This window comes from Hyperolius riggenbachi, chromosome 11, assembly GCF_040937935.1.
Source record: "Hyperolius riggenbachi isolate aHypRig1 chromosome 11, aHypRig1.pri, whole genome shotgun sequence".
NCBI classification, from domain to species: domain Eukaryota; kingdom Metazoa; phylum Chordata; class Amphibia; order Anura; family Hyperoliidae; genus Hyperolius; species Hyperolius riggenbachi.
In genome coordinates this window covers 10,873,960-10,886,527 of record NC_090656.1, presented here as the reverse complement: position 1 = coordinate 10,886,527, position 12,568 = coordinate 10,873,960, and the positions used below count along the sequence as shown (strand labels likewise).

General features: G+C 47.7%; 1 protein-coding gene across 1 annotated transcript in view; it reads right to left on the bottom strand.

Moving 5' to 3' along the window:
* Positions 1-446: 446 nt before the first annotated feature.
* Positions 447-12,568, bottom strand: part of LOC137538963 (cocaine esterase-like) — a 41,004-nt gene continuing 28,882 nt past the window's right edge. The window contains exons 9-13 of the mRNA XM_068261410.1: positions 11,055-11,126; positions 9,713-9,860; positions 8,676-8,828; positions 6,602-6,674; positions 447-1,172 (exon numbers count right to left, since the gene is read on the bottom strand). Of these exons, the coding sequence (XP_068117511.1) occupies positions 986-1,172; positions 6,602-6,674; positions 8,676-8,828; positions 9,713-9,860; positions 11,055-11,126 (633 nt within the window). The 3' untranslated portion in view covers positions 447-985. The remainder of the gene's footprint in view (positions 1,173-6,601; positions 6,675-8,675; positions 8,829-9,712; positions 9,861-11,054; positions 11,127-12,568) is intronic.

Sequence of the window (12,568 nt, the reverse complement as noted above, 5' to 3'; positions counted from 1 at the left end):
CAGTTAGACTTTGCAACTGCCATGCTGTTGAAAACAAAAGAAAATCCTGAGAATCCCCCATAAGGAGATGGACTGTCCCAAAACCTGTCGATTCTGTCAGATTTTAACTGCCTACTTTTTTTTCACGATAGTGGACCTTTAAAGAGAACCTGAACTGAAAATAAAAAGTCAAAATAACCATACACCTGTCATACTTACCTCCTGTGTAGTCTACTCCTCAATCTCTTTCTCCTCTCCTGCGAAGACTGAGGACGGCGGCGTAGGTGCAATCCGAGCACATGGGGCTGGAGGAAGCCCCAGGTATGTATAAAAAAAATTCTTTTATCATCTCTGGTACGCTTTAATGACTGATTTACAAGGATCCTCACTCGAGTAGGCCACCGCACTCAAGTAGATTCATATATGCATTTAGAAGGATAGATAATCTTGAGAAACCACAGAGAATGTTGATAATTCCAAAACTCTGTATCAAACTTTATTGCATCAAAAAATTGCTTTTTTTTTCAAAAACTTTGTTAAAAACAAATCTTTCAACGACAAAAACTCAATGAATCAAAGAAGATAATACGATTTGACAGTAATGGCAAGAGATGCTGAACCCGATCCCATTCACTTTTCTCCTAGGAGATAATTTTCATCTTTTGTTTAAAGTAGGCCTGAACTCCTGCACAGGACAGGACACCAAGTCCAATGAAGGCTTATTATTAGCCAAAAGGTCACTTTGTATTAATCTTAAAATTAATAAAGTTAAATGATATCATCCTGATTCAAAACTTCTTGCATAAATCGTAATTAAGAAATGTTTTTTCCATAAATGTTATCACGCTGTGGCTAGTCTTTTAGAGCAGAGAGGACGTTCTGAGTTTAGTTGCACTTTAAAATCCGCTTTGCTCTCAGGCCCCCTAGTGGTGGCTGAAGGCAGGTTTGGGAGATATCATTCCTGTGCATGAGATTTCTGTAGTCCTTATCTCCTCCTCTGACCACTCTACAGCTCAGCGCGGTCTCCAGTCTGTCCAGACATCTTCTGGATTTTCTCTGGCAGAACTTTTGTCCAGAATTTATACTTTTCATTCTTCAGTCTCTGAGCTGCTTTCTGCTGTATATCGATCTGCAGATAGTCCTCATCCTGGTCGTACTGCGGCCAGTGAACCAGGCCTGGGCCGTTGGGGTCTCTGCAGGGAGTGAGAAAGGAAAATGGTTAGCACCTTAAAGTGTATCAGAGATGGTACACTGGCCATTATTTATGCTTCCCTGGGGCTTCCTCCAGCCCCATGAGCACCGGGACTTCCCTTGTTGTCCTCCTCGGGTGCCCTGTTCTGGCGCTATGACTCCCGGTAATCCGGACAGTCTCCACCTGTCGTTTTCTGCGCACCCCTCGATGTGCTTCCGTCTTCTGGAATGTTCTGCACCAGAGTGCTCCAGGGGATGGGAGCAAGACGAGGGGTGCCACGCATGTGCAGAAGGGGAGGAGGACTCCAGCGCATACCACTAAGGCTGCATCTGAAATGACCACCAGCTCAGTGTGCAGCACCTAAATAGACTTTCTGCACACTTTGCATTCAATTCAGATGCAAATCATATGCAAATCTGCTACTACTTATCATGCAAACAGGAAACTCAGGAGGAGGGGCTGGGAGCAGCTAACCTGATAGTTACGTAGTTACAGAGTTAAGAAACAGTGGGGGAAAGGCTGCGCATCCCTAAACACATGCTGCAATTGAATGGTTAATCGCACAGGCATACACCGCCTCTGCCAGGACACTTGCACCAAGGTGAGGCAAACCTCCGGGCAAGTGACCTAACCTAAATTTAAAACCTTGGGAGCAGCTAAGCAAAAAAAATGTGTAACTTACATTATGCTGAACAGCGAGGAGGACGCTAGCGCATACCACTAAGACTGCATCTGAAATGGCCACCAGCTCATGTGTGGAGCACCTAAATAGACTTTCTGCACACTTTCTGAACCCCGCAACTGCCCAGATTACCGGGAGTTATAGCGGCAGAATGGAAGACCCTAGGAGGACAGTGAGGGGGGGCCCCGGTGCTCATGGGGCTGGAGGAAGCCCCAGGTCAGTATAAATAAGGTCCAGTGTACCATCTCTGAGTGAGCTCAAAGTTCAGAGGCGGCCTTGGGGGGGGGGGGGGGGGGGGTGGAAGTGGTGAAGGAAAGGTCTACAGAAGTCTAGCTGTTTGTGTTCTGAGCAGCATGTCATTAACAACTACACAGATCTTCCTATTTTGTTTTACGCACCTTATATTTTGCACCGACCTGCCTTTCATTGCTTAGGTTTTTGTCTTCAGCATGCTATACTGTGCTATGCTGTTTGCATTTTTGTAATGAATCTCTGCACTGACGTGAAGCTTGCCAAATGTCAGATTAAGGTAATGGGCAATAGCCTCATTTAGGGGCATTTAGGTCAGTCAGTTGAGCATGGACTGGAGCCAGAGGGGGCTCAGGCTGGAGCCTCCAGACTGGATGGGGATTGGTGCTAGGTTTGATTGGAAGCTAGGGATAGGTAGAGGCTGGATGGGGAGCTAGGGGGTAGGTACAGGCTGGCTGGCGAGCTTGGGGTGTGTACCCAGTCTGGCTGGGGATGGGTGTTAGGCTGGATGGGGAACTGTGGATGGGTTCTAGGCTGGCGGAGGAGCTGGAGATGGGTGCTACGCTGCCTTGAAGAGCTGGAGATTGGTGCTAGGCTGGCTGGGGAGCAAGGAATGGGTTCTAAGCTGGCTGAAGAGCTGGGAATGGGTACTAGACTGGCTGGGGAGCTGGGGATGGATGCTAGGCTGTCTGGGGAGCTGGGGATGGGTGCTAGGCTGTCTGGGAATGGGTGCTAGACTGGCTGGGGAGCTGGGGATTGGTGATAGGCTGGTTGAGGAGCAAGGAATGGGTTCTAAGCTTGCTGGGGAGCTGGGGATTGGTGATAGGCTGGTTGGGGAGCAAGGAATGGGTTCTAAGCTGGCTGAGGAGCTGGGGATTGGTGATAGGCTGGTTGGGGAGCAAGGAATGGGTTCTAAGCTTGCTGGAGAGCTGGGAATGGGTACAAGGCTGGTTGGGGATGGGTGCTAGGCTGGCTGGGAAGATGGAGATGGATACTAAGCTTGCTGGGGAGCTGGGGATTGGTGATAGGCTGGTTGGGGAGCAAGGAATGGGTTCTAAGCTGGCTGAGGAGCTGGGGATTGGTGATAGGCTGGTTGGGGAGCAAGGAATGGGTTCTAAGCTTGCTGGGGAGCTGGGAATGGGTACAAGGCTGGTTGGGGATGGGTGCTAGGCTGGCTGGGGAGATGGAGATGGATACTAAGCTGGCTGGGGAGCTGGGGATTGGTGATAGGCTGGTTGGGGAGCAAGGAATGGGTTCTAAGCTGGCTGAGGAGCTGGGGATTGGTGATAGGCTGGTTGGGGAGCAAGGAATGAGTTTTAAGCTTGCTGGGAATGGGTACAAGGCTGGTTGAGGAGTTGGGGATGGGTGCTAGGCTGTCTGGGGAGCTGGACAGCAATACAAACTTTGGACTTCCCATTCTTTTTAACTCCCATCCCCAGCCAGCCTAGAACCCATCAGTTGGTTAAAGGCCACTAAACCAATATAAGAATAATTACAATACGTAATGTAATCAGATGGTGAATGGTAGTACTATTGGCTGTTTGATTGCATTAAGTATTGCAATTGTTCCTATATTGTTTGGCTTAGTGGCCTTTAACAATTTTTTAAACAATAATAAGACATACTGCATTAGAGGTGGACAAGCCCGTGAGTGTGGTGGTATGGTATATGGCCTGCATATATGGCTCTAGGCCCCGCATATGACACTCGCCCCAGGCCCCGCCTACTCTAAGGCCACCTCTGTCAAAGTTAATGCCTACAGCACTATGGGGTTGATTCAATAAGCTGCAATGCTGTAGTGCTGTACAGCAGCGCAACGTAATCTCCAGCGCATGCTATGCGACCATAGCATGCGCTGCTAAATTACACTCTGTAACTAAAAAAACCTTCCCCTGGGGGGTACTCTCTTCAGGTGGGGGAAGCCTCCGGATCCTATCGAGGCTTCCCCCGTCCTCCTGTGTCCCACGGCTGCGGCGAAAAAGCTCCCGGAATGGCGGGGATGTAAATATTTACTTTTCTGGCTCCAGCGCAGGCGCAGTATCGGCTCTCCGCTCGGAGATGGGCAGAAATAGCCGATTGCTGTCTGGCCACTCTACTGCGCAGGCACAAGTCTCCTGTGCCTGCGTAGTAGAACGGACCCGACATAGATCGGCTATTTCTGCCTATCTCCATGCTGAGAGCCGCAACAGCGCCCCCGCTGGAGCCAGGGAAGGTAAATATTGCACAGCCTGACAAATTGTCGGCTGTGCGTTCTGTGGGCTGCAGCGAGACTGCCGTGGGACAAAGGAGGACGGGGGAAGCCTCGATAGGGTCCAGAGGCTTCCTCCTACTGAGGTGAGTACCCCCCAGGGGAACTTTTTTTGTTACAGAGTCTCTTTAAGGAGCGCTCACTGAGCCCCGGTAGGTCCAGTGGCTTTAAAGAGACTCCGTAACAAAAATTGCATCCTGTTTTTTATCATCCTACAAGTTCCAAAAGCTATTCTAATGTGTTCTGGCTTACTGCAGCACTTTATACTATCACAGTCTCTGTAATAAATCAACTTATCTCTCTCTTGTCAGACTTGTCAGCCTGTGTCTGGAAGGCTGCCAAGTTCTTCAGTGTTGTGGTTCTGCTGTGAACTCACCCTTCCAGGCCCCTCTCTGCACACTGCCTGTGTATTATTTAGATTAGAGCAGCTTCTCTCTTCTCTCTTATCTTTTACAAGCTGGATAAATCGTCCTCTGAGCTGGCTGGGCTTTCACATACTGAGGAATTACAAACAAGGGCAAAGCTGTTTGCAGGAAGAAAAGAGCAGCCTGAAACTTCAGTGCATGAGAACAGGGGGAAAGAAACACACAAATGATCTCTTTAGATTCAAAAGGAAGGGTGTATACAGCCTGCTTGTGTATGGATGTATTTTCTATGTGTGGACATACTGTACAGCAACCTACTTCCTGTTTTGGTGGCCATTTTGTTTGTTTATAAACAAACTTTTTAAAACTGTTTTTAACCACTTTTAATGCGGCGAGGAGCAGCGAAATTGTGACAGAGGGTAATAGGAGATGTCCCCTAACGCACTGGTATGTTTACTTTTGAGCGATTTTAACAATACAGATTCTCTTTAAAGGATGAGATTTCTGCGCTTTGATTGGCCCAGTAGGCTGCCCATCAAGTGACCATCTTTCTCTTTTCCAAATAAATGAAAGTAGCAATCACCTGAAATGATCACTTAAAGGAGTACTGTAGGGGAAAAAGAGTTGAGTGTAACTTACTTGGGGCTTATACTGGTCCCCCGCAGACATCCTGTGCCCGCGCAGCCCCTCACCGATGCTCCGATCCCCGCATCTGGTTTACTTCCGGAATTTGCGACTTTAAAGTCGGAAAACCACTGCGCCTGCACGGCCACGCCCTCCCTCCCACTGACGTCACCAGGAGTGTTTTGTGAAGGCCCAGTACGGTCTGTGCCTGCGCAGTACGCTCCTGGTGACATCAGCGGGAGCGAGGACACGGCAATGCAGGCACAGTGGTTTTTCGACTTTAAAATTGGAAATTCCAGAAGTGAACCGGAGGCAGGGATTGGAGCATCGGTGAGTGGCTGCGCGGGCACAGGATGTCTGTGGGGGCCCCGGGTAAGTTCAACTTTTTTTTTTTTTCAATTTGTTCCCCTACCCCGCCTAATGTAGTCTTTTCATCTACTTTCGCTTTAACATTCACTGGATTTCAGCAGCCCAACTCTCTGCAAGTACTGGGTGATCTGACTTGTAGTTTTCACAGAAGAGAACCTACTAGTGTGTTTTTTTACATCATGTGACTCAGAAGAGGATTGGGGCCATAGGCAAGATAGCAATTTTTGCTCACCATTGATGCACACCTGGCTATTTTTTAGTAAAATTTGGTGGGTGGGGGAAGGGGGCTGGGCCAGGGATGGTCGTAGTCAGCCAACTTTGCTACGCTGGAACTACGCATAGTTTTACACAATTACGCTTTGCCAAAGTACGGCGTCAAAATCAAATATTCGCTTCGTATGCATTTCGTAAAGTACGCGTTAAAATAAGCAATTACGCGTAGTGTGAAGCGTAGTGTATGCAGATGCTTATGCTTGTATGCAGAAAATTTTACGCATTAATTCAATACTTATACCAGGAACTCTTCTATGCGTACATTTCCCTTTCCAATGCGTAAATTTGTAAGCATACAATCACACGCGGAAAATTAGCCGCAAGTAACGCATTCGTAGTTCACTACGCAATACACATGTTACGTAAGCTACGCGTAGTGGTACTTCGCTACGCGTAGATTCGTAAGCGTAGTTTTGAAACTTCATCTACGATGCGTCGATTCGCACTGGCGTAGTTTCTGCTCCTCCCTGGGCGGGGCTAGCATGCACCAGGCCCAAGACTATCTCCAGGCCCTAGGCAACTGCCTAGGTTTGCTTTGTGGATGATCCAGCCCTAATGATTCTTATTGCCCTCCGGGTGTTTGACATATATTCCAAAGGACAAAAATGACTTCTGCTTACCCAGTCCGAGCAAAATTGGCCCAGTATTTCATCATGGTTTTACTAAGGGTTTTCTCCTCCTCGGGGAAATCATCTGAAAGAGATACACAGGAGGCTGATTCTGAGCACCAGTAATGGACGCCTGGAACTATTCTATTATCTCTTGTTGTCAACATTTCTAAATGTCCTATTTTGGTTTATAAAATCTGTAATAATATTTCCAAAGGTTTCCCTAAAGTCTCAATTGTTAGCTCTAAGCATCAGCATTATTTCCCAGCTGTTGAATTCACTTTACAGTGTCAGACTTGCTGTTGTCACATTGCACAGCAGGGATGCTCATTCGGATATTCGGGTAACCTGGCTATCCGACCATTTTTACACTATCCGGCCGGATCCGGATTCCAGATAGTTGGGCAGAAATCCGGATAGCTATCTGCGGATAGTTTGACGGACGACCCGGATATCCGCGGATTTCTCCCAGATATCCGAATCCGGATTACAAGTTCTGTGGCAAAAAGGACCTCCTCCCTCTCTGATCTTGCCTTCCAGGGATTTGTAGGCTGTCCAAAGCAAGCTCACATACATTGGCCAGGAATCGAACCCAGGTCCACCGCTTGGAAGGCAGCTATGCTCACCACTACACTACCGACAGCACTACATGCTGAAGCCAGCCTAGCATGTACCATTGTGATATACCCAAGAGAAAAAGGCCTTGCCTTTTGTGTTCAACAGTTGTCAGAAGAAAACCCCAGATATCCATTTAGCAGCAATTGTGTGCACAGTGTCTGTGGCACAATTGGTTAGTGCATTTGGTTGTTAACCGAAAGGTTGGAGGTTCAAGCCCACCCAGGGACGGCCTTGCGTTTTGTGAAGGGAACTAATGTACCTTTCTTAAACTTGAAGATTATATACAAATGTAAGCATACTGCAGAGTGGTGCAGCAGGAGTGTGCTGGGCCCATAACCCAGAGTTTGATGGATTGAAACCATCCTCTGCTAGGCATGATTTCATTTTTGCACCTCTCTTTATCGCATGGGCAAAATGGTTTCCATAGCCCTATAAGAGAAAGTGTAATAAGGACCCTGCCGTAACAGATATTACGGTAGCTAAGACTACTCCTGGGCCTTTCTTGTAGTTGAAGAGATGAGTGAAATGGCTGGCTTCATTCTGTAATGTTAGTTGACCTGGGTTTGATTCCTGACCAATGGTGGTATAGTAGTGAGCATAGATGCCTTCTAAGCGGTGGACCTGGGTTCGATTCCTGGCCAATGTATGTGAGCTTGCTTTTAACAGCCTACATATCCCTGGAAGACAAAATCAGGGAGAGGGGAGGAGGGTAAGAGGATAGAAGGTGTTTTTGAAGGTTGAAAACGTTTTTAAAGCATTTTGAAAGGCACTTCCGGTTTGTCTATCCGGATATCCGAATAGGTCGGATATCCGCGGATAATGCGTCCGGATATCCGCGTTCACGCGGATATCTAAAAGGTCGGATTTGGATATCCGAACCGGATCTGGATATCCGGATCAATTCGGATTTTAAAAAGTTCTATCCGAGCATCCCTGTTGCACAGCATGATGGGGTCTTAGCATATGGAGAGCAGTAGGCGGTTTCTTATGAGCCAGAGTCCTGGCAGCCTCCAGAAATCTAGGAACATTTTTTTTTGCCTGCAGTGGGGCGTTGAACATATACCTACAAAATATATGGCATCTGATGCAGTGGGGAGCAGCAGTATTTGCTCTCAGGATCATCTTTGCATACATTCAAAAATGGTGCGAGCAAATTTGCGTGTAGAGTGTAGCCAGAGCTCTAGCTAAACTCCTGGCTAGGCTAAAAATGATTCCACTCAGAGTTATAGCAACTCAGGGGGACACATAATATTGGCTCTGGCTATTGCCGGCAGCAATATTATTAATTTGAGCACCGGCTATTGACGACGCCTAGTGACTCTTTAACTGTAATTCTTATTACGGCCTAAGGCGGTGCACCATTCATCAGCGCAGCACTGCGCCGAAATGAGCTCTCTTGACGTTTTGCTCTTCTCATTTTTACATACGATTAGGCACTGCCCACCTCCTGTAAAGACATGTGACTTACGTGACTTATACAGAGAGCCATCTCTCAGGAAGACACGTCCGAGCATAAACATCAGATCATCACCATGATCAGCCTTCACCCAGCCTGGCCTGCTGTCTTTTAACAAAGAGGGAGGGTGGCGGAATTCATAGAAATAGACGGGTGATCCAGAATCTGCAGAGACAAAAAAACAATGGGCGTGATTTATTAGGAAGCGCTGCTGTAGTGAAATGTAGTAGAATGCATAGGCCCAGGGCCGGGCCGAGGCATAGGCTGGAGAGGCTCCAGCCTCGGGGCGCAGTGTAGGAGGGGGCGCACAATTCATTCAGATGTCATTCCTAATTGTGTTTGAAGCAGAAAGAAATAAGAAAAGGGGATACATAGCAGTGACTGCAAGCCAGATAACTAGTTATTAAGGTGTTGGGGAGGTTGTGGGCCCTGTGGCACCTTAGTCTAATAGCAATTAGTGTGTGATGGCTGGGGTGGCAGGGATGGGGGGGCCTCTTAGTGTAATAGCAATCAGTGTGTGACGGCTGGGGTGGGAGGGATGGAGGAGGGGCCTCTTAGTGTAATAGCAATCAGTGTGTGACGGCTGGGGTGGGGATGGAGGAGCCTCTTAGTGTAATAGCAATCAGTGTGTGATGGCTGGGGTGGGAGGGATGGAGGAGGGGCCTCTTAGTGTAATAGCAATCAGTGTGTGACGGCTGGGGTGGGAGGGATGGAGGGGCGCACTTTGGTGTCTCAGCCTTGGGTGCTGGAGGACCTTGTCCCGCCTCTGCATAGGCCGATGTCTTGCTAATGAACTCCTGGAGTGGAGGCCAAAGAACTGTACCAAAGACACTTTTTAAATGGAAGATTACTGTATACACAATTCACGCAGCTAATGATAGCAGACATGGGGTGGCCTATAGGCTCCTGCTTCTCTGGCCTCGGCCCGGCCCTGGCTGCACGGATGACATAGTGGGTTGTATGTGTATGAATCGTTGGGTCTTATTTGACTGCTTTTCGTCTTGTGCAAGTTGTACTTTGGTGATCTGGATTTAGGCTGGATTTCGCACCTCGGTGATGTTTCGCTACAGTGATTGCTGGGATGACAAACATGACGTCGCCTTGCAGGTCAATAAAGCGATTCCGGAGCTCCAGGGGGTCGTCCGTGTCGCCAAAGTATTCATCCAGCAATGAGACGGGAACATTGGAGAATGAACCCTGGAAATGCAGCAAACAGTTTCTCAGCAATCGGTACCAAATACACCCAACATTTCTACAAAGACCAACATTAGAAAGACAGGCCTGACAGGGGAACGTGGGACTTAGGGAAGGCCACACATGATGAGGTTTGCCAGGGGAGGGCTAGGAAAGGGTTAAGATTTTAAGCAGGAAAGAGACCACTGGCAAGTGTGTGATGCAGTGCCCTAGGGATTGGTTGGAAGTTTTTGCGGGGTGGAGCCATTAACAGGGGCGTAACTTTTACAGGGCCCCCTTCCTACAATCCGACCCACACTCCCTTACCCCAGTTCCCAGCGGAAATCTATTGCTGCTGTGTGTGGGAGGAGAAAGAATCTACCTGTGGCTGATGGTGCCTTTTAGAAAAAAAAAAAACATGTGCATCGCTCCCTCATGGATCCCCTAGCCCTGCCATTCAGACCTAGAGATCAGTGCGGCGTCACTGCGGAGCTTACCTATTCACCTATCGGGTCTCCCCAGTGCTCCTGCTGGGGCCACTAGTGGCCACTGTCCTCTGTGACATTTAATGGCTGCATACAATAAAATGTTGGACTATGGAGCTGCACCCGCTTAGGGTTGGAGTGTGCAGAAATATCCTCCTGGGCACTGCCAGGATGCAGATACTTTAGAAAGGTTTGAGATGTATGTCGCACATAGTGTTATATTTTTTTAATGAGTTTACTAATCATGACACTGAAAGAGGTGCTGACCAATAGCAACTTCATGGTAGGTAATGAGGGTGGTAACACACTAGAGTCTATGCAAATCACCAGTCGCCCTTCAGGTCCGTGCAAGATGGCAAGCAACTGCATAAGATAAACAAGCCTATATAGAACTAGGCTGTGCTATTTTTTTGTCTTTCTCTCACCGTGAGGGCTGAAATTCCGCAGTCCTAAATGACTGTTTAGTTGGACTGTACTCTGACTCACTGAAAACTAATTACACGCTATAAAACCCTTGCATAGTAGAGATACAAAAAAAGGTCGATAGTTCAAAAAACACTGTCATTCAAATGGGACAATACAAACTTAAATCCTTTGCTATTAAACACAAAATAAGACTTGGGGATTCCAAGAAAATCCTATTTAGGAGTAGGACTATTCATATAATTGTTTATCTCATCGGCCATTAGGCTATTTTAACTTCAGGTTTGCTTTAAGACAAGGGAGGTCTTACCAAAAATTCTGGATTTAGATATGATGGGAGAGATTCCTTTGGCAATCCATCAATGATCGGTATTCCCAGACCCTGAGCAGATACACAAGCATTAACAGGTATTATTGTCACATTCACACCTGGTAGAACGGATACGATCATTATCAGTTTGCCTTAGTTGCTGCATCCCTATGAAACCATTTATTTTCACCCTTCTTTCTACTGAGGCTTAATGACCAACATCAACTCTCATCCTTGTTTATAGTTAAAGTGTTCCTAAGATGGGGGCCACAGCACTAAAACATACATACCTGGGGCTTCCTCCAGCCCCCTCCGGACTGATCACTCCCACGCCATCCTGTTCCGACTCCCTGTTTTTCCACAATTGGCCCCGGGAATATCCTCCGGTTCGGGGCCAACTGTGCATGGTGCGTGCGCGCTCCCGCCATGTTCACGTCGCCTGGAGCATTCTGCACCTATGCAGTACTACTGCATAGGCACAGAAACGGGGGAGCGGGCCTGGCCGGTCTGCCCATGTGCCGACTGGAGAATTTTTCGGGGCCTCTTGTGGGTGAAGGAGATGGCAACTGAGGACGACAAGGGATCAATCAGGCTGGAGGGGGCTGGAGGAAGCCCCAGGTATGTATACATTTCATCTCAGGTACACTTTAACGTCTACTTTGTTTTATAGCTTTTCTCTCACGGTTGATCTGCTCTCTGGGTTTTTCGGTGTTTTACCACTGTATCCAAAATGTCTTCTGTACAGCACCTTATTTGTGACATGCCATACTTCCTGCCCTTATTTCCAAGATATCACCAATGCTGCAACTATTCTAGGGAGTTTTATGTCTCTCACTTATACTGGGATTTCTCTTGTGCTGCACCTCTTCTGAAGGATTCTCTGCGTCCCATTAGTGACTGCACAATTTCTTTAGGGCTGGACCCAGAGGCGTCCGAGCCATTAGGCAGCTATAAATTTTTGCCTAAGGCGACAGGAAGAGGCAAGGGCGCTTCTGCACTGAGTAGTGAGAGAAGAAATGCCTCTCAGCTGACACAGGTGTCAGTTTACACAGCAGCAGCAGCGGGGCTGACTGGACTTCAGCTCAATGATTCAAAGAACCACAGTAATGAATGAGTCAGTGAGAGAAGGCACTCATCCTAGTCAGGGATCCGAGGAGTACAGCATCATCAGCTCCTGAGTCCGACTCCTGAGAATTCAGTCCCTCTCTCTCTGCTACTGGTAACTGCGTGGATGTAGAGACTGTGTAGCAGCCAGGCATTGACTTCCCCCCAGGCCGCCTTTCATTCAATGATTTAGGGTTGGTCCTGTGTCTGCTGTATTCAGGTTTGTTGATGTAAGGCAATGTAAAATACTAGGCTAGCTGATAAAAGTGCAATTAGAGGGCAGGCTAGCTGGTAAATATACACAGCATGATGTAGAACTCGTCTGGAGGGTCAGTGGGAAAAAAACTGTCTGGTCTCTCCCCATTGTTATAATGACTGCATGTGCAGATAAGGTCTTAAACAGGTTGAAA